A 22,755-nucleotide genomic window follows, 5' to 3' on the forward strand; every position below is an offset into this window, starting at 1 on the left:
GTCATAAAATAAATAAATTATATTCTTAACTATAAAGTCTTCATGGGTTGTCATTCAATATCAACAAGACTTCATCAACAGTTTAGAGATTAAAAGTTAATGTTTTGAGAAAAATGGCCGACAACGTACCCGTAGCATCATCAGCAAGTGATCAAGTCCAGAATGCCGACCAAAGAGGAGATCAAGCTGTAAGTTAACAATAATATAAACTTCTCCAATATTTTAACTTTGCCCAACATAACTCAATTTATTTTAATTGTAGGGAAATTTTATGTATAGATGCCTTGTAGATGTATAGGTGACCTTCTTGATAGAGATGGCAAAAATAATGTATGTCTGTTTCCTGTTTCTTAGACAAAAAAATCAAGTTCAGTAGGTCAAGATTCTTAATCCATTTACTATGGATTGGTTATTATGATAGCAATTTCTTTGATAATTTTCAGTAGACCATTTTCTGAGTAGAATGCTGCGTAATCCATGAGCTCTAGAAACTGGGAGTGGGGGAACATCTAGACTATTCTATCCACCTTGAGAGGATACATGTACATGAACAACAACTAAGGTGTAGTAGCAAATGAAACCATCAAGAGTGAAGGTTTTGTTGTGCACTTTATGCTTGACTGTTTTTCATAATGGGCAAAATCCATAAAATGACTCCCACATAGTAATATTAAAACAATTATGAGAAAGTTATGCTGCAGCCTACACACAAGAAGAATAACTCACATGCAGTGAGCCAAAAATATTATGTACCGAACATGACTGGGTAACTGATGAACATTTTCATATATGTATGTGAGGATGTTGCATACATGCACATTCTACGATATAAAATGCAGCCTTTGCCATCTAAATTTCAGATGACAAGCCCCTGCCCTTAATCTGAAATGAATTTTATATAGGATACCCTGGCTTGGAAGCATAATTTCTGCAAGCCTGTCCTTATTTTTACCAGCATTGGCTGATTGGCTTGTCCAAATTTCAAGACTGATTAAATGGTGTGCTGAAATTTTAAGAAGATAAACACAAGTTATTTGGGAAGCAGATTTCTTTGGTCATAATTGATGTTATATATACAAATGTATTAACCTTGAAGAATTTTTTTTTGTTCTAATCCAAGCCATACTTTGTACTAGTATATGTTACCCATCGTCATGGATTACCCTGCAGTAAACAGAAAAGAGTCTTTGAAAATTTATTTTTTGATGTGAAAAATGTTTTTAAAAAATCTTAGTAAATTGCAGTGAAAGTTAGATTTATGGTTGCCAGGGTCAATTTTTCTTTGTGGTATGATGTTACACTTATATTCAACCAGCTAATTTAGGGAATTCAGATTTACTGGAAGGCATTTGGAAATACATGTAGCATGGCCATATTGGGAGATTGATAAATACTTATTTTTACAAATGAATATTTTATAGGCATTGACAAAGCATCACAGCAATATTGAAGTGTCTGTATGCAATGATTTTGTTAGCCTTAACTTACCTCCGAATTTTTGCTGTTTCCCAAAGATATAGTTTCCCAATTCTGTGTATTTATTTCCCAAAATTATAGAAACTCCCAACGTGAAAGTGGTAAAAATTTGATTGTTTACTTTTGAAAAGAAAAGTCTCTGCTTAGATTTCAAACGATGCGGTTCTAATTTTTATTTCCTGAAACCCTCAAAGGATTCAGATATCGTTTATTTTTGGTCCAAAGTCAGCACGGGTACAATGTTCCATGCAGAAACTCAACTTTACTTTGTTTCACTCCCTAGTACGTATTTTACCCCAATATTACTGGAGACGGAATCATGTCTCACAACACAAATTGTACTAATCCAAAAAGTAAAGTAAACATGACGCAGCAGGTTCTAAAACCATAAAGGATTTATTCTGTACAACCCCATCTACAAGTAGTAATAAAAGTGACACAAAGATCATATAGAAAATTATTGATGGCATTATTTTAAACATGTTTACGTCTTGCTCCAATCCGTCCAGTGTTGACATTTGTGAATCAGATGACCATATTGAAACTCCTCCATCAAAAATGAAGAAACAGTTTAACTTACTGTAAATAAACCACCCCTTATGGGTCCTGTGCAATTAGAATTTCAGTTGAAAAGTTTCAAAATGCAGCTTTTTATGTTGAGGTATACTGGTCTGCATGTCAACCATTTGACCTTTATCAGTACTCATCTGTTTCATTTTAATGTTTTTACTAACTGTGTTCCGGCCAGGGGTACCTGACTACATGAATCAGATACATGTCAAATTCAATTGTTAAGACTTTTCCAACCTTTTTTCTCAAAATGTCCAAAGTAAACTGTGTTTGTGTGATTGTCTAACTGCTAAAAGAAACCAGCTTACATAAACAAACTTTGATGCAATTATGAGAATTTGTCACAGGACTTAAATGAAGAGTTAACAAGTGGAGACCTAGACAAACAGGTTGAAATGTTTAAGTAGAGAAAAATGAATCCTTATGACGATTTTCAGTGTAGGAAAAATAAGAAGGAATTTCACTGGAGCACTCTGTGCCATTCAGTATTTCAAATATGATACATGTATACATCAAACAAAAAAAATGTATCTGATATGAAATGCAAGACTTTACAAAGTACCGTGTAAAGTGAAGTACATGTACATGTACAAGCACAATATATGATGTAAATGCAGAAACAATCATTGACCAAACTACTAGTATTTCCGGTTTATCCTCGACCTTGGATTGCTCAAACCTTGGATAACTTGTACATTTTTGCACGGTCCCTTCAACTTAACAATGTTTGACTGTACATGTAAAAATCATTCTGTGACATAAACTTTTTTCGGCTTCTAGCCTGTGGTCGATTTCACAAAAAATTGTAAGTGTATAAGTCGTAAGCTATTTCTGTATCGTACGTCACAATACTATTTTATATTATAAAATACACTAGCACCTGTAATAACTTGCAATAAATTTACACTTGCAAAGTTTTGTGAAATCAACTGGTGAGTGATAAATGTACACAAGCTTCCTTTGTACATATGTAAGTAAGCAGATTTCCAGTCATTCAAATCAATTTTTACTAGACTCAGGTATAAGACTAATGGCAGCTTAAAACACAGACTGAAATATATTGCCAAAGTTCTTAAAGTCAACGTACATTTTGTAAATGTGAGTGATTTGCAATAGATGAAAGCAATGGTCAGAACTTATGCTTATTTCAGGAGCGACCTGGTTTCTTTGGAATTTTAAAGACATTGTTAGTGAGGATGGTATTTATATACATGATAAGTAGTTTCTTCAGAAGATCTTCAACACCATCTGGACCTGAAAGCCAGACTCCTAAACATTACTCACAGAATTTGTATCCAAAGAACTTTCATATGGTAAGCATATGGATAAATTTCTTGTGACCAACAGTTTACTGATAAAAGGCGTGGACATTTCAGATAAAATTTATATGATTTTCTTACATATACTTCGTACAAATGTACAAAAGTCGTAGGACTTTGACTGCTATATTTTGTAGAATGTAATATTGTGTCCTTTAGATGTACTAATTTATTATTATTATTATTACATATTTACACCTACTATGTACAAAATTAATAGATACAATGATTGACTGTGTTTAAAGTGAAACTCTTATGGTAGTATTAAAATATTAAGTACTGAAGAAAAAAAAGTTTAATTTGATAAAAGAAATAAATAATGAAAAAAAAACCAGCTTGTTTAAAAGGGAACAATTATCTCATAGGGATAAAAAAATCTAATATATGTCTATAAAAATATTAACACAAAAATAAAAATATCACAGTTCTTTAAACAAAAATATTAATTGCAGTCATTCTAAAAAGAAAATATAATCACAGTACTCCTGTCTTAAAATATGAGTTTTTAAGCCTTTTTAAAAAAAGGGAGAGGGATTGTTCTTTTCGTAAATGAACTGGAAGGTTGTTTCACAGCGTGGCGCCAGCTCTATCAATACGCCATTAACCTTTAGTTTTAGTTCTGATATCATTGGTTGTTGCATCAGACCTTCGTTGGTTAACCTAAGTGATCTGTCAGGTGTATAAAGTTTGATCTGTTCTTCCAAGTACTTAGGTGCTTTCCCATGAAGTGACTTAAAAACAGAGAGTAAAATTTTAAATTAAGGTCTGTATTGCACAGGAAGGCAGTGAAGTTGTTTAAGAATATGCATTATTGAGTCAAACTTCTTTGTTTTACTAATAAGTCTTGCTGCAGTGTTTTGAATGCATTGCAGCCTTGATAATACTGTACAGTTCACGTTGCACAACAAAGCGTTCCTGTAGTCTAGCCTGGATGTTACAAGGGAGCTCACTAATGTTTTTCATGCATTCTCAATACGTCACCATTTTGATGAATCAAATTGTCTATAACTCTGAAACAAGTGCTATTTTTCACAGGACTTGTACATGTATTTATCTGAACAAGAAATATTCAATGACTTTGACAATGAGGAAGCTTTAGTCTGGAAGAGAACAGGACTAGTTTATGGTGACTGGACAAGTGGACCTTACAAAGATGGATCATTTGAGAAGTATATTCAGATAGACACACCTGAGGTACCTTGTACTATTATCTTTCAGCAAATTTCTGATCATATAATAATAATGTACATGTATTTTAAGTAGCAGCCATTTGAACTCTGATAATATATTTTAATATTGCTCTTGAATTGAGCCTCAGAATAATGGTATCCATAATATGAGATGTCATGTCTGCTGAAAATCAGAATGGTACTAAGGCCTCCTGAATATATGTTGATACTCATCTTAATTAAAAGTATAATGAGTCTTAAATTTTTAAATGACCAAAAAAAAGTCAGATGTCTTTGTCATCTGTAGATTTGGTTTTTGTACACCTATTATCTTAGACTGGGTGTATTAGGTATATCGTTGTCCATCTGTCATTTACACTTTGCACAGTTACTTAAAAACACTTCCAGCAATTTAATAAAACACTGGTGAATTGTTTTTATTATACCCCCAATCTAAGCTACATGTATATTGCAATCTTATCTGTCCATCCTTCCACACTTTTCTATGGCAGACTATTAATTTCTGTTAGAGGGAATACTAAGATATTTGGTATATTGCTTTTGCATTATGACTTTTACCATGTCTCCCCTTTTCAGGTTCATTACTCATCTACCTCCTGTTTGTCGAAGGACTTAGTAGATTTTGAGGTAGATTTCTCAGCTTCTATTGGAGGGAATGCTTAGATATTTTGTAGATTGCTTTTGCATGACGACTTGTATCATGTCTCTCCTTTTCAGGTTTGTCACTTGTCTTCTTGTCTTCCTGTCTAATGATTGACTTAATAATTTATTAGGTGATGCACAATAGCAGTATTGGTAACAGATTTCTCATCTTCTATCAGAGTGAATGCATAGATATTTGGTGTATTGCTTTTGCATGATGACTTGTACTGTGTCGCCCCTTTTCATGTTCATTGCTCATCTTCTTCCTGTTTACTGATTAACTAAGTAGTCAAGACCACCAAAAATTTGCTGTCATATATTGGTATGGTGCTGTTTTTGTCATCGTCATCAATAGACTCTTGATTTTAGTGCAGTAACTTGAATATTAGTTGTTTGATCTTTATAAAATTTGCCCCGTGCAGGTCCGGGTGTTAAAAGAATAGGCCTGCAGCAGCGCTAAGCTTGTCGTAAAAGGCGACTAAATAGTGCTCAGAACCCTAGCTGGGGGCTAGGGAGCTCTGCCCACAGAGCAACTGGGATGTGTGCCCCAGGTGGTGGAATGGGGTACCCCTGGCGTGGTACATGCTGGGGTTGTCAGGCTATAATACAGAAAACCTGACCGCAAACCATAGTGGTGCACCATGTTGGGAAAAATGCTACGTTCCTCGCACATTAAAGAACCCTACTGTGGTATTCTCCTGGAGTAAGAACCGGCTAAATTGCCCGACCCTACCCACCTCTCCCTATTTCCAGTGGCAATCAAAATTTGTCGACCCCATTGTCCTTGTGTCCCATCCCTTTTTCATTTCATCATCATTTCATGTTCATATTATCATCAATTTCATGTTCATCATCTGAATATAGCTGAAATATTGCTGCTCGGACGTTAAACCCCAACAAACAAACAAACAAACATTTATAAAATTTCATGTAACAAGGTTCAAAACCGCAAAATGAAGATTGGTGTTGATTTTGGGGGTTTTGGCGAAACCATTTTAGAATTAGGGGCCTAAAACTAGCATTTCATAGAATTTAACTATGTAAATCCAGTAACAGCATATGATTGTCTATGTGGTTGTTCCATAATAGTCAGACTTAACTTTTCAGAAAGGGCTCAGAAACATGCATTTTCCTGATGTCCTGACAATAACTTGACTATTAGTGAATGGATCTCTCTGAAATTGTATTACAAGGTGCCATATCACTAAAGGTAGACTGGCATTGATTTTGAGGTGGTTGACTTGAAGCTTGTAGGAATTAGGGGCCTTAAACAAGCATTTTCCATATGTCCATATAATAACTTGATTAAAATAAATGGATGTCTTATAAATTTTACTACAATGTGCCATACCACAAACAGAAGGCAGGAATTGATTTTTTTGGGGATTATGTCTTGAGCCAAGTAAGAATAACCAGCAACAAAGGTGCCAGAAACTAGTATGTTTTTTTTCTGATTTCTGGACGATAACATGAGTGAAAGAGTATGGATTGCTTTAAAATTGTACTTAAATGTCAGGGGTTGAAAATTTTTAAAGCCTGAAGCCCGTGACTAGAAAAATATGAACCTCAGACTTGCCGTTATTCAATGAAAAAAGTCTGTCAGGCATGGCAAATCTAAAAAAATAAAAACTCTTTTTTTGAAAGATTTTGTTTTCCTTATTTGGACCATGTTTCTCGATCTTTTCTCTGATCTATAAATACTTATAACATTATTTTTAGAATGAGAATACACATCCTGGACAATTGATTAATTGATTAGTCATTCTCAAGTCTGAATCACACCTGCGCTTGATCAGACACAGTTTTACATATTACAAATATTATAAATCTAGGGCTGGAGTGATAAAGATAAATTTTTGTTGAAAATGTCATTGCTCAATTATAATTTCATGGTTAAAAAACAGAAAAAACGTAAAGCTGATGATGAGGCATCAGACCGAGAGATGGAATCAGTTGACACTGAGTCTAACATTATTTGCAAAAAGACTAGAACATTCAAAAAGAAATGACCAAGTGACTGATTAAATGAACAAGTTCTACAAGCTGTAAATTGTTTATTATTGGTTCAGTCTTCTTCCCTGCAAACAAATATACATACGAATATCCATTAACAAAAATGCATTTATCATATATTATGAGTGGGACATGACAAATCATTGTTCGGGCTTTGGGTACAAAAGTTGAAAAAGTCTAGGGCTTGGGTCTTCCCCAAAAAAGTTTGTTAGATTACCATCTTTGAATGTGCATAATGTCAGGAATTTATGTTTGGGCAAAAAGAATGCAGAAGTGATGGCTGTTTGAACTTAGGCATTTTTCTGCAAAACTTGGTCTGATGCATTGTCCACCTCCTCTTCGACAACTTGCAGGATTAGTATGAAACTTAATGGGTTGTTGAATTACCATATTGGGATGTGCATATTCTATAATTTCTGCAAAGTAAAATTAGGATCTAGTCTTTAAATCAACTGAAGATTTGAGGGACTCTTTTTGGCCTTGAAAGATTTTTAATAATAAAATTCAAATTGGGAATTTAGTTTTTGCAGTTTTGTGTCAAGACACAAAATGTGTTAAACATGTTCCATTTAACACACTTATCAATCAGAATTTTCATACTATCATTAATACTTTATGTTTAATAAACAGGAAGTGAAGAGGAGTTATTTTAAGCATGTAAAATTGGCAGAAAAATTCAAATTGATGAAAAATGTCTAGTTATGGAAAATCATGTTCATAAAAAAAAAAATATTTTCTTAAGCAGAAATTGGTTTTATTTGAGTGTAATGGAAGGGTAAGTTAAATTACTAAGTTAAAATAGTTTTTGAATGTAAATGCAAATTAATTTTTGGACAGGTTTAAAAATTTGGGAAATTGGAACAAAATTTGTAAATGTGTGTGAAGTTGGACACTGTTTAATTATTGCTTAAAGTTTGTACTTCAGAAATCAGCAGTAAAGATTGACCCCTTGTTTCTACATATTAGGAAAAACAGTTCTAAATAATATTGGAAACACAGGTGTATGATTACAGTTTTATTTTACATCATGTAATCTTTGAATGTTTGTTCATGCTACAATTTTCCCTAGAATCAAAAACTTCCAGTGCTATCAGTACATTATTTTTTGTCATGCTTGGTATTAGAACATTGCTTAACTATGACAAGTTACAGATCAAGCTTAAATTTTGTTCTGGTCCATTGATTGTTTTTTGTTTTTGTTTTTTTTTTTTGCTGAGTTATGGCCCTTGGACTTGGAAAATTCATGCAATAACATGGTTTTCTGCTTCATTTATTGTCATGAATGCACTGCAGTTATACATTAAATATTTCTTATATTGCTTAACCATTACAAGTTACAGATCAAGTTTGAATTCTGTTCTGGTCTATTGAATTTTTGCTGAGTTATGGCCGTTGGACTTACAATATTATTGCAGACTCACGTTTTCACACTTTTGTTGTTAACAATTTATGCATGAAGTTTGCATTCTGTTCTCTTTCTGGTAGATATTTTATATTGCCTACTCTCAGAATGCTTGTTGATCCACATTTTTATGTCATCGTATGGGTTACAATAAAGATAGTGTCTTCTGCCAATAAAATGTTGGTGCAATGACTCCAATCTAGTTTTACTTTAATACCCTTTTAATACTCTATTGAAATTTTTTTAAAATAGAGCAGAAAAAAGACATCCATGCCTAATACCTAATTTGTTTCTAAAAGGATCTGAAATCCCCCCATTATTCCTATTATTCTCTTAACATTTAACTATCTGCAAATTTTCTCCTTACATCAAGTTTATTAGCGATTGTTGTTTATGATTTAGGAAATTATATTTCAGTGATTGACTTATAAAAGGTCACTGGTAGCTTTTAAATGTATTAGTTTATTGGTTATTAGTACAGATTTATTTTCAGAGTGTACAGAATAATGGTTCAATATACTTGCATGTTTACTTTGTGAAAGAGGGAAAATCACCAAATCCAAAAGATAAAGGAAGCTTTTTAAAGAAGTACACTGTTTACAGTTCTACAAGTAAGTATTCTATATTGTGACTGGTACCTGTGTAAACTGTAACTCAGTAAGTATTTAACTAATATCATACAGGTTTCACTCTTTCCTCCATCAGTTTGTCTGTTTTTTTTTGTTTTTTTTATGTCTATCTGAACTGTTTTCGTTTCACCCTGTCCATCCATCTGTTTGTCTGTTTTTCTGTCTATCCGAACTGTTTTCATTTCACCCTGTCCATCCATCTGTCTGGTTTTCTGTCTATCCAAACTGTTTTCGTTTCACCCTGTCCATCCATCTGTTCGTCTGTTCTTCTGTCTATCCAAACTGTTTTCATTTCACCCTGTCCATCTATCTGTTTGTTTTTTCTGTTTATCTGAACTGTTTTCATTTCACCCTGTCCATCCATCTGTCTGTTTTTCTGTCTATCCGAACTGTTTTCATTCACCCTGTCCATCCGTCTGTTTTTCTGTCTGTCCGAACTGTTTTCGTTTCACCCTGTCCATCCATCTGTTGTCTGTTTTTCTGTCTATCCCGAACTGTTAGCAGGTTGAAGCATTGTTATGGAACTTTGTGGGATGCTATATAACTATATGAATATGTGCATACTATCTGGAATTTGTGTTTGGGCAAATATTCAAAAAAATTAACAGCTTTTGAACTAAAGCATTTTTCAGCAAAACTTGTCTGATATGTTGTCCACTACTGCTCCTCAATGACTCACAGGATTGTTATGAAACTTAGTGGGGTGTTAGATTACTAAATTGAGATATGCATATTGTCAGGAATTTATGTTTGGGCAAAAATTGTAGAAGTGACAGCTGTTTGAACTTGGGCATTTTTCTGCAAAACTTGGTCAGATGCAATGTCAGCAACTCCACTTAAACAACTTGCAGGACTGCAATGAAACTCAATTGAGTGTTAGATTACCATTTATGTGCAGACATATTCTATCATTGTGTTGTAAAAAAATAGCCCTATTACAGTTTGAAGTTTTGTGTTTTAGAAATGGCAGCAATTTAATATGTGTCAAAAGTGCTTAGTTTATCCCCCATGAAAATTGTGTCCAATATGAATCATGTATTAACATTGGTCCCCAAAGTTGTTTATTAGTTCATTTTTTCTTCTTTTTTGACAGCTTGATATTTTGCAACATCACATCATGGGATGATGTGATATGAACTAGTGTTATGAAAAACTTGCTATTGTGATTAGTTGTTGTGTGATAGATACACATTCTCGATTAAATCTGATTTATCAATAGCCACATCGTAACCTTTCTTTTGTTGTTCTCAACCTAAAAACTGGTAACATCTTATTTATGATGTTCAACTTTCACTCATTTTGAATCCTGTGATAGTAAAAAAACAATCTGTAACAGTTTTACCTGCAACAGATTATTACAGCCACTTCATATTTGACAGAAACTTAACATACAAATGTAGGTATACCATGTGATACAATTTCATACCATAGCTACATCAACTCCCTGTTTGACAAATTTGTATGCATGTATTGATCTTATAGGGTTAAAACATACATTTTCGCCAATGACGTAAGACTTTTCGGAATGACAAAAATAATCTAGTCTCATTTTGTCACCCGTCAATACATTTTGTAGTTGCATGTCAGCAATATTTACGATCTTGAAAATATATGCTATCAGTGAATTCCTCAGGGACCTATATTAAATATAACTGAAAACTAATGACATAATTTGTCATTAACTTGGTCTGGATCCCAAAAGCACAGTTGAAAATTGTGCTAAAAATAGAATCTCATGAGGCAACAATAGGGTCGGGCAATTTAGCCGGTTCCTACTCGGGGAGAATACCACAGTAGGGTTCTTTAATGTGCGAGGAACGTGGCATTTTTCCCAACACAGTGCACCACTATGGTTTGCGGTCAGGTTTTCTGTATTATAGCCTGACAACCCCAGCATGTAACACACCAGGTGTACCCCATTCCACCACCTGGGGCACACAACCCAGTTGCTTTGTGGGCAGAGTGCCCAAGCCCCTAGCTAAGGTTCTGAGCACTATTTTGTCACCTTTTACGACAAGCTTAGCGCTGCTGCAGGCCTATTCTTTTGACACCCGGACCTGCATGGGTCTTTCAAAATATGAAATACATTTAATATTGTCAGGGATGTATGTCCCTGATTAATGTACAAGAGTTTAAAGGGATTTCTATTTTTGATTATTCTTAAAAGCTTAGTAATTTCCTTTTTTTTAATTGAATCTCAGGCATGCTATTTGGATTCTCTGGAAAAAAAAATGTGCTCTATTCATATACAATGTACAAGTACATTTAAGTTTTATTTTATTTCTTAAAACAGTGCTGTAAATAACAGATGATTCTGAAATATCTTATGTCAGATGCAAATACTACCATACTTTAAAAATATACCATTAAAATGGTTCTCATTTTCTCACACGAAAGTGACTAAAGCTTTCAAAATCCTGGGAAAACCCTTCTTAAAATTATAATAAAAGCTTAAAGTATGTCATATTATGTGATATATTTAAGGCAACATCAACTAGTAAAGTGATGGGTAGGTAAGGTATGTGTAAGTAATGGCATATAATATGGCTTATTAAATACATCTGGTTAATTATGAATCTATATAATTTATGAAATACAGAATTTAATTAATTAAAGCATAATTACTGGTGCCTTATAAACCATGTGATTGTACTGTGCACACACTACTCAGCCTACTGTGATTTTTTTGTCTCCTGCCACTACACTGAAGGAGACGTACATGTAGAAATACTGCTGTCTCTCTGTGCATCTTGTCACCCTTCATGGATTCTGTTCAAGTTTTGTTCAAAACGATGGGGGTCATATGACTGTGAGTTGCTGGTTTAATATTAATTTTCTTTAATTATTCCCCATGAATTGTGCCCTGATAAAAAATGATAATGAATTATGTCATAACAATGTTTTTTACAGGATTGAATAAGTACAAGAAAAGAAGATACCAGAATACAGTAAACTTGCTGACTGGAGAGACTGAAGTACATCCAGATTTGATTCAGGTCTGTGATAGATATACTTTTTATATCCTCATACAAATTTGTAAGAACTCTGGATGAGCAAAGAATTTTTGTCTATGTGACCAATCATTAATTTGACATCCCAATGATTTACAACCATTAATTGGACATCCCAATGATTTGCAACCATTCATTGGCCATCCCAATGATTTGCAACCATTCATTGGCCATCCCAATGCTTTACAACCATAAACTGGCCATCCCAATGCTTTACAGGATTGAAAAGGCATAAGCAATACTTCTTCTGGTATTTTCTGTGTAAAACTAGCATTCAAACTTAAGCATTAAGTTATACAGCATTATCTGTGGACTCTGTCACCCTCTGAAGGTTTTGAGGCTATTTCCTTGGTAAATGAAATGATGACCTTTGACCACCATCATAGACCACAAATGGCCAGATATGCAACATCATAGTAGGTATTTTGCTTTGTAACAGCTTGTTTGATAACTTTATAGTTTTTTTTTTTTATTTCAAACCTGTAGTCATATAAGACTGGAGATAATTAACAGATCATTATTTTACCATAGATTGCTCCATATTTGTCATTACTGATATCTCTCCTGGTGAAAAAAGCAACAAAAATAAGAGATTCTTCCTGTTTTAATATTTCATTTGAAAAATTTAGTTCAGTCATTTATTATTTTTTTTTAGAAAGGAAATATGTCATCTTATGAGGTTTTATCTCACTGGCACCCGAATCTGACTATTAATTTATTAGATGACCATACACCTTGGGTTAAAGGAGGTCTTCCTGCTCCTTTGGATGAATGTAAGTACTGCTAGGAATGTAAGGTACTTTTTAATGGTTTGTAGTGAAGAGCCTCAATTTCTCATTATGCAAGCAATGCATGTATTTATTTTGTTCCTTTAAAAATCAACTATGGAGGCTTTAACAACACTAACTATTAGTGTACAGGTCAGTACACTACCTAAATGAGGCAGTGTTTATATCACACAACCTCTATTGTAAACTAACATGAGCCTAATTGAAATATTTCGACTGGGAGTAATGACTAATGTTTATATTAAAAAGTGCTATAAGGACATTACCCTGTGGTTTTCAGCTGTTTTTTTTCATCAGCAGATCTAATTTTATTATACACTTGGAATGGTATGCTCAGATTTCTTATGTCATTAGTAAAGACAAAATAAATGAAACACAAAAATAAGTGGGTTTCAATATACATGTATGATGATTCTTCTACAGTAATGATTTGTTTTAATTTTTTTCTCCATTCCAGATTTTCAACTTTGAAATTAATTTTAAAAAAATTCAATATCAGCAGAATTTGTCCAATCATATAATTATATATTACTTTTCTTGACAATGTTACTATACCCCCATTCAACGTGTGGTTGGTACAGGATGGAAAGAGATATACTGTGACTGATCATCCACATAGTGGTACACCACACTGAGAGTGGTAGCCAATAATATTATTATTTCTTTCGATTTCTTACAAATTCTTTTTGGATATTGTTTGGCATAGCCTACCATTCAAATTTTTTGTTCAAATGGGAAATATCTCTTTCATTAAAAAAAATTGTGGGTTGCCACTCACGAATGGTGTACCACAATGTCAGTGATCAGTATGTCTCTTTCTGTACTGTATATTGGAATCACCTTGTTACCATTCTGTCACAACTATCTCGGTGTTATATAGATTGGGAATACGTTATAAGGAATTATGGGTGCTTGCCAATATCAATTTCCTTTTTGGTGGGACTTTGTCAGTTTTGGCGATATGTAATGATAGAGAACCTTTCATAACAAAATCTTAGCTCCAAATGGATGGATTGGTTTCAAGTTTTGTGTTTTGCTTAATATAGATGGGGCATATGTTGTAAGCCCAGTTTAAGGGCTGTTCAAAATCAACTTCTGATGCCAATGGGAGTATACCTAACAGGAAACCTGCACAACTTCCGGTGCCAATGGGAGTATACCTAACAGGAAACCTGTACAACGTCTGGTGCCAGTGGGAATATACTTAACGGGAAACCTGTACAACTTCCGGTGCCAATGGAGTATACCTAACAGGAAACCTTATGTTTCATTTGTTTCCTTGCAGATGTAGAGTTTGTACCTGGAGGAGACCATTATTATCCAGTGATATACTTTAATGATTACTGGAATCTTAACAGTGATTATCAACCCTTAAATGATACAGTCAAGTAAGTTCTTCATACACAATACTTAACAGTGATTAACAATCTTTAAATTATGCAGTCATCTGAGTTTTCTTTGCAGTAGTCACATCTTCTAAAAACATGTCAGATAATATTAGATCTTTGTAGGAGTAATACCCTTTGAACTTTGGAATGGGGTAGACATACATTTTGGACACACAAACAAGCTTTGATTAATAATGATAATAATGGGAGAAAGATTACTTGACTGTACCCAAGAACGCATCTATTATTTGATGTATTTTAAGAGTTATATACATTTTTAGGTTACTCAGGTGGAATTAACTTCACTGGCAAAACTGAACCAGCAATATGATGGTTTTTGCACTTTGTTGCTAATTATTCAAAAACTAAATGGTAAACAGGTGTAAAACTTGAGAGGTTACAATACTTGTTTTTTCATACAACTCCTCAACAACATTAAGAATAGTAATGAAACTCAATAGAAAGATTATCATATGGAGATGTGCATATTGTCTGGATTTTATGTGTGGACAAAAATTGTAGAAATGACGACTGTTGGAACTTCAGCATTTTATGTCTGATGCATTGTCCGCAACTTGCAGAATTGTAATGAAACTAGTCACTAGGAATTAGTCATATTCTGTTATTGGGTGGTCACAAAAAGTAGTACTGATTGCTGTTTGGAGTTTAATGTTATAGAAATGGCAGCAAATTGTGTGTTAAAAGTGTGTAGTCTGTCCACCATAAAAATTGTGTCTATATGAATTGTATGTCCACATTGGTCCCCAAAGGACAGGGTTTTACAGGCTGCTATTAATCTTGTTAGGGGCAATGTCTAGTTCATCATGGAGACTGTATCCATTTAACCATATTCATTCTCGCTATTTCACAAGCACATGTACAAATGTAATCTGTAACTCACTATATAGTTTTTTTAACTTGCTTGGTGTTTATGCATATACATGTACATGTATTGAAGATATTTATGTGCTGATAAATAAATAGTGAACCAGGTTCAGGATGTTTTCACTCCTATTATTGTTTAGGTATATTATGTGCATTCTGTATTGCCTAACAAAATGATGGAGTATCAGAAAATAATTTTTTTTTTAAATATATGGCCTATTTCTCATATCAGGAATTTTCACAACCCTTCGCGCAATGTTTAGGGTATTAGGAAATTGGTTGGTTCAATCATTAACATTCAGTGGTCGTTACAGAAAATCATTTACAACCAATTATGATGGCATTTTTGCAGATCATTGAATTTGACTTTGATTTATTCCCCAATTTCACTGTTGAGATGGCAGATGTATGCTGCACAGAACATGAGGAGTAAGTGGTACTCAATGATGGGAGCAGATTTCATGGAGGATTCTGATAATGACCAAGACTCTCTGAAGGTAAACAAATTAAGTATGAGTACATAATGACCATATTTTTATACCCCTTTGCAGAAGGGATATAGTGACTTGGGTGTCTGTTCCGCCAATACATCTTTCTTGCGGTTTTGTCTTCACTTTTTATTACAACCATTTGCTATTTTGACAGAAGCTTTATATACATGTAGGCATGCCATATTGACTAAAACTACCTGCTTGTTAATGTTTTGACTATATGGTTACTGAAGTAGGGAAAGTGGAGTATCCTTTTGGTCACAGCTTTTGAGTCTATACTGTCTGTCCTTTAACATTCTTGTAAGAGCATCTCCTGAACCGCTCAAGGGATTATGATGAAATTTTATGAGGGGGTTGGGGATAACATGAAGATGTGCATGAAGGAAAATAATTACTGTTGAAGGACTTTAAAGGGAGATAATCAAACTTAAGGGTTAACCTGGGTATTCTTTGTGTTAGTTTGCCTACAGTATTTGCAGTGTAAGTGATTATAAAGTGAAAAAAATATGATTGTACCCTTAAAATTTTGTTTAATGTTGCACAAACGAGTTCTTTTTAATCAGAAGGACATCCATATGTAATGCACACCTCCTTGTTTTTATAATAAAACCAAACAGAACAATACAACACAATAGTGTCTTTTCTTGTTTCCTTACCATTGTTTTTGTTTTTCAGACAGCTATTATTGAGACCAACCCATACCTCCTGGCTCTGACTATAATTGTATCCATTGTACACAGTGTATTTGAGTTCCTTGCCTTCAAAAATGGTAACATGGATTAGTGTCTATATGTTTACATAACTTAAATATCTATAGAATGAAAAGTGTAAATATAATAGTCCGTACTCACTGAAGTTTGTTACATTTCAGCACAATGTTAATTTTTAATAGGAAGTAATTTGACTCTAAAATAACTGTTTAGTTTTCAGACAGTTAATGTTTGAATATTTGTAAATAAGCGAACAGTTATAATACATTCTATTAACTGATTATTGGGACATTATTTGGTCTGAATGACCAGTTTTCTTCATGACTTGATGTCCATTCTCAATATATATGTTCATTTTAATGTACAGTTCAGTGTCTTCACTATTTTTGTTTTGCTGGTAAGTTCTGAGTTAATTACTGTTCTGAATTTTCCCTTTTCTATTGAATAGTTCAATAAACCATTAAGAGTTCTTGCAGTTAATTTATGCCAGTTCTCAGAGTACATTTTGTTGAACTTTAACTTCCCTTATAGGTAAGCAAATTTTCACTGAATTTATACTAGCCTGGATCCATTTTAAGTGGACTCCAGCAAAAGCCTTATGGCTGAAGGTACATACTGGATCAATATACATGTAATAATACTGTTTTACAGATATACAGTTCTGGAGAAACAGGAAGTCTTTAGAGGGACTGTCTGTGCGGTCTGTTTTCTTTAATGTTTTCCAGTCTCTGATAGTGGTATTGTATGTACAGGATAATGAGACAAACATGATGGTTAGAATCAGTGTCTTTATTGGTCTCATAATAGAAATATGGAAAATACAGAAAGTTGTTACAATAAAGGTAACCTTAAATTTTAGTAGATTGTGTCTATTAGACAAGTTCTCATTGAACAGCAAGGAAAACCGACGGACTCGAGCTGTAAAAGAAAAAAGTTCGAATATAACACAAGGATCCTTTTGAAATTTACGTATTGTGATATACTGTGGCACTAATATGGTCATTTTTTATTTGAAAACTAATCAAGAAACAGATGAAATGATATGAAAACAAGACATGTGTGTACCTATGTATCCGTTATTGTTATTTTTTAAGCAAGGTTAAAGTATTTTTAACCCAGGTAAATGGCCTGTCAGCAATCTTCGGAAGTAATGGCAAAAAAATGATCAGATCAGAGCTATTGATCTTCTCTGATTAAAAAATGTTGTTTTCACAATATTCTGTGGATATTATCAACATTTATTGCTTCAATTGCATTAGTACATACTTACTTCATTGAATCAGCAAAATTCAGTAGAAATAGAACTGAACAAATTTGGCAGCTAATGCAGCTTTAAGTATACCAATGCACAAATTTCAGGGTTTAAAATGTAAGAACCTTCTAAGCGCAGATTCTCCTAAAGAGCTGTGTGGATTTTATTGAACTTTTATGAGGAGATTAGGCATCATATTTAGATATAAATGACAGAAATTAATTATTGTCTGACATCTGCAACGGGAGAATATCAAACTTAATTGTTTTAACCTGTTAACATTTTGTAAGTGTAACTCCCAAACCAGTCAATGAATTTCTGATCAAATTTTATTGAACTGTTTGGTATATTATGTTAAACTCCTACCTCTCAGACTAGTCAATGAATTCTGATTATATTTTATTGAACAGTTAGGTTTCTGATGTTAATCTGCTAAATTGAAGATAAACATTGTCAGGTCACTTAAGTGAAAAGAATCTAATTTAAGTGTATAACATGCTTGAAGCAGAATTGCTCAGAATTTTTCTAGTTTACATCATGTTCTAATCTTGAACATACTGACTACTATTTGCTATTGTAGGATGGAATTTTAATTAATTCATTAAGGTATTTTTTAATGGGAATTATTTTTGATTTTAGAAAATGAGGAAGAAAATAATTTATAAAACTAACCCCATCTTGTTTATGCCACCATGACTAAGTGTTTGGGATAGAAAATTGCAATAAAAATTACACTAACCCTTTAGTTACTTATCATAGCAGGAATTAACCTGTAGTAGGGGCAAATTTCATTTATCATTCTGCATTCATTTTTTGTATTTCAAAATATTTCTTAGTTCAATACAGGGGATTTGGTATATTTGCATGCCCTATTTTTTGAGTACTTTATTATTTCAGCTTGACAGAGAAAATCTACTTCTTGGAGTTTTACCCAGACCTACTTTTGAAGATAAATCAACTTATACAGAATCTCAAACAAAAAAATATGATATGGTATGATAAAACTGGAAATTTTGTTGTTATTATTATTATTATTGCTGATGTTTCTAATCAGATAGGTTATGTTCATCATACATCATGTTAATCATACTTCAAGTGGAAGTGTAAATACTTAAATATATATCAAAAGATACTTTTTGAATTTTCTACTCATTTCTTCTTCCTACTTTTTATACTCATTTCACTTTTCTTCTTTTTATACAACTGCAAAAAATTTTGGGTTATATAATGAAATCATGTTGTCATCATCAGTAGACACTTCAATTCCAGACAGGAACTTCATTATAAGTGTAAATATCTTCGTGAAATTATATCACAAGTTGTCATACCACTAAAGGTAGCTTGGGATTGATTTTGGGGGTTGTTACTGTAACTGTTGAAGAATTAGGGGCTAAAAGGGGGCCTGAAACAAGCATTTTCATGATGTCTGGACAATAATTTGTGTAAATGTGAATGGATACATTTGAAATTGTACCACAAGGTGTTTAGGAGACACAAGGGAAAAGTGGGGTGGGGTAAGAGATTATTTTGCATATACACATCATTCACAGCTGTATTTTTTTATTATATGTGATTCATGATGTAACATAAATGTATACAAGATATCTAAGTTCTTCATTTGAGAGAAATTGGACTTTATCCTTAAGCGGCTAAATATTTTGGAAAAAATTCAAACAGCGTGCTGACTGAATGATTTACTGTATTATATATACATGCGATACCTCTACCCCTTTCTTTCCAAATTTATTACAGCAAAATAAGTATGTAAATGAGCAAAGGAAAGCTTATTGTAAAGAATGGGGTAGGATCTTATTGTTTCTCTCAGTTTTAATAGAGACAGTCTGTTGAAATGTTAATTTTTTTCTCACATTTATTTCCTGGGCCCCACTTAATCCATAACATTTTTAGTCAAATATTATGTCTCTGGATATGAGTTGATCAAGAATATCAATGTCATATTCAAATTTTATTAGTGATAAATTGATATTGATGACTTCATTGACACATATTGAAGCTTTCAATCAAGCATGTCTCAAGCTAAAGACATGTTCCATTAAAATGGAGAATTAAATGTTCAAATAAGAAAGACGATCAAATTAAATGGTTTGTGTTTTTACTGAATTATCATTTGAGATCAGTTTTCCACATCAAGAAACAGCCTGACAAATTGGGTACAAAGTATGTTCATTCAGTATTCCACCTGGAATGTTTGTTATGAAAACTGATTAAAATACATAGTTGTAATTGAATATACGGTAGATTTGGAAAATTGTGACTTTTTTCACAAAGGGGTGCCATTTTTGTAATCAGAAGATACTGCGGTCTCACTAAACACTTCTAATTTCATTACTTTACATGTCAAATATGTAATATTCAAAGTTTCACTGTGAATTCGAAGGACAAATAACATCTTAATATTGCATACCATTGTGAAGCTTAGCAAGGCTTTCAAAATCATTCTGGTAAAGGTATGATGATTGTAGAAATTTTTCACAAAATTGACTTGATTAGATAATTCTGAAAAATCCACATTTTTACCTTTTCTGCTAACTGACAACATGAAGGCAAATTACTCACACAAATAAACAATATTCATACACCTATGTAGTAAATTGCAAATATGATTTCAAAGTACACATTCTCATGTTTATTTTGACTACTTTTGATCAGTATACACACATTATGCACTTATTGTGCATAGATCTTGGGTCAGTGTGTTTTTGGTACTACATAGTGGGGGTTGTCATTTGACCAAGAAGTGGTTAATGAGACCTACTAAAAGAAGGAGTTCAGTCCTGACTTTGGGTGATGTCTAAAAATGAAAAGGCAACTTCACTTTGCTTTTGGTGTCATGAAGTGTGCATCACCAGGGCATCCAGTTTGTCCAAATCGCCCAGGTTGGTGAGCCTAGATGTCATGCTGGGATTGATTTTGGGGGTTGTGACTTGAATCATTTAGGAATTAGGGGCAAAAAAAGGAGGGGGAAACAAGCTTTTTTCTGATATTCAGACCATGACTTGACCATTAATGAATGGATCTCTTTGATATTATATCACAAGGTTCCATACCACCAATGAATGGCTTATATTAATTTTTTGGGTTGTAACATTAACTGTTTAGGAATGAGGGGCCAAAAAACATTTTGATTGTGAAGTCTGGTTTGTCATGTGCTTAATTGTATGTTAAAAATAACTTATATACAATGCAATATCCTGGTGAAAGGTTAATGCTCTCAGGAGTCTGTGTGTTGTGTGTTTTCCCGGTAGTTCAGTGGTTTGCAAGGAAATTATGGGCCTTAGACTCATAAATATAACACATTTCTGGACTCTTATTCTAAATGCATGTAGATGTTTAGGTGATTGATTAGTCAACAGTGATTTTTAAGAGATATTGTTCAAATTTTGTAAATAGTAATTTACTTTATTTGATTGCTTACATTTCAGATAGCATTTAAGTACCTATCATGGGCACTTTTCCCATTGTTAGGTTGTTATGCAGTGTATTCTTTAGTGTACTTGGAGCATAAAGGATGGTATTCGTGGGTACTTAGTATGTTGTATGGATTCCTGTTAACATTTGGTATGTCTATTATACAGTTTCATAGTAGTTTAGTAAGCAGTTATTGTAATCTTAAACAATTTGTCATTGTAAAGGGTTTATTCTAAGGTTACTTTTGTAAATCTCAAGATATTTATCATTAAAAATGAGAAGTCTTTTAATTTACAGTATTGATACCACTTGCTTTTAAAATTCCTAAGTGTTACTTTAGTTTAAATATATTTGATTTGTAAAAAAAAATGGATCAGACACAAGTAAAATAATATACGTATAAAGTGTTCTCCTGAAATAATAATGGTTATAATAAAGTAATTAAAGATGTAAAATGTTAATGATATAGAATAAAGAAAAAAAGATAAAGTTCAATGTTTCTAATCAACAACATATATATTTTAGGTTTTATAATGATGACTCCACAACTATTCATCAACTACAAGTTAAAGTCAGTAGCACATCTACCATGGAGAATGATGACATATAAAGCTCTCAATACATTTATAGATGATATATTTGCTTTTGTTATAAAAATGCCAACATTGTATAGAATAGGCTGTTTCAGAGATGGTAAGTATCTCTAAGTAATGGTGTGTATATTAGTTAGGTGTACAGTCACACTTTTCCCTTTACATTAATTTACTGTATTCTGATAAAGGAACCAACATGAAAGTCCAAATGGGTTTGGTTGATATGTTTTACAGTACTTAAATTTTAATGACTAACTATAAAATGATGTATGAGAATATTTTACTTCTTTTTTATATGCTGTTTCTTGTACAGTAGGTTCATGGACATTCTGTTTTTTTAATGAACTATTCATTGATTCAACATTTCAATTACCAATAAATTTTTTTGTCATTAACACATATGAAATATTGATTTATTCTCATTTACACATATATTCTTTCAGATATAGTATTTTTCATATTCCTTTACCAAAGATACATTTATCGAATAGACCCCAAGCGTGTCAATGAGTTTGGGACTAGTCAAGATATGATAGATGGTGAGATAATGCCTGATGAACCACCATGTATAGAACCAGCACCAGATATGTCTAGTCAGACAACTGATGAAAGCAATGCAAGTAATGGTCATCCTCCTAAATCTGCTGATGAAAAGAAAAACGATTGATCATTAGTCAACTTACATACTCAGAAATCCTAAGAACAAGAACACAAAATGAACTGGAATGTTGCAATATGATGTTGTGATACATTTTGTTAATTAAAAAAAAAAATTATAGTTGAAGTGTTACTGAAGGAACAGAACCTACCCTAGATAAGGCATGTTAAATGGATTTCATTAATATTTCATTTTATGCATCACCTATAGGCATGGGTTTTTTAGTGCCATATCATAGCAAGATCATTTATTACATAATGGGTTTTACCATGAACCGGTAATGATATCGTGTTTACTTTACTTTAAATG

The 22,755-nt window shown here is 33.0% G+C and overlaps 1 protein-coding gene across 1 annotated transcript; it reads left to right on the plus strand.

Moving 5' to 3' along the window:
* Window positions 1-37: 37 nt before the first annotated feature.
* Window positions 38-22,721, plus strand: LOC148623504 (putative lipid scramblase CLPTM1). Its single transcript, XM_088565351.1, has 14 exons — window positions 38-188; window positions 3,198-3,359; window positions 4,401-4,559; window positions 9,106-9,223; window positions 12,152-12,237; window positions 12,908-13,025; window positions 14,326-14,428; window positions 15,666-15,810; window positions 16,480-16,573; window positions 17,166-17,356; window positions 18,664-18,759; window positions 21,210-21,345; window positions 21,721-21,888; window positions 22,232-22,721. The coding sequence occupies exons 1-14, from the start codon at window positions 114-116 to the stop codon at window positions 22,453-22,455; spliced, it is 1,875 nt and encodes a 624-aa protein (XP_088421477.1). The 5' UTR covers window positions 38-113; the 3' UTR covers window positions 22,456-22,721.
* Window positions 22,722-22,755: the final 34 nt, after the last annotated feature.

Source organism: Perna viridis, chromosome 2, assembly GCF_037379345.1.
Source record: "Perna viridis isolate PV_CMFRI_1.1 ecotype Kerala chromosome 2, ASM3737934v1, whole genome shotgun sequence".
NCBI classification, from domain to species: domain Eukaryota; kingdom Metazoa; phylum Mollusca; class Bivalvia; order Mytilida; family Mytilidae; genus Perna; species Perna viridis.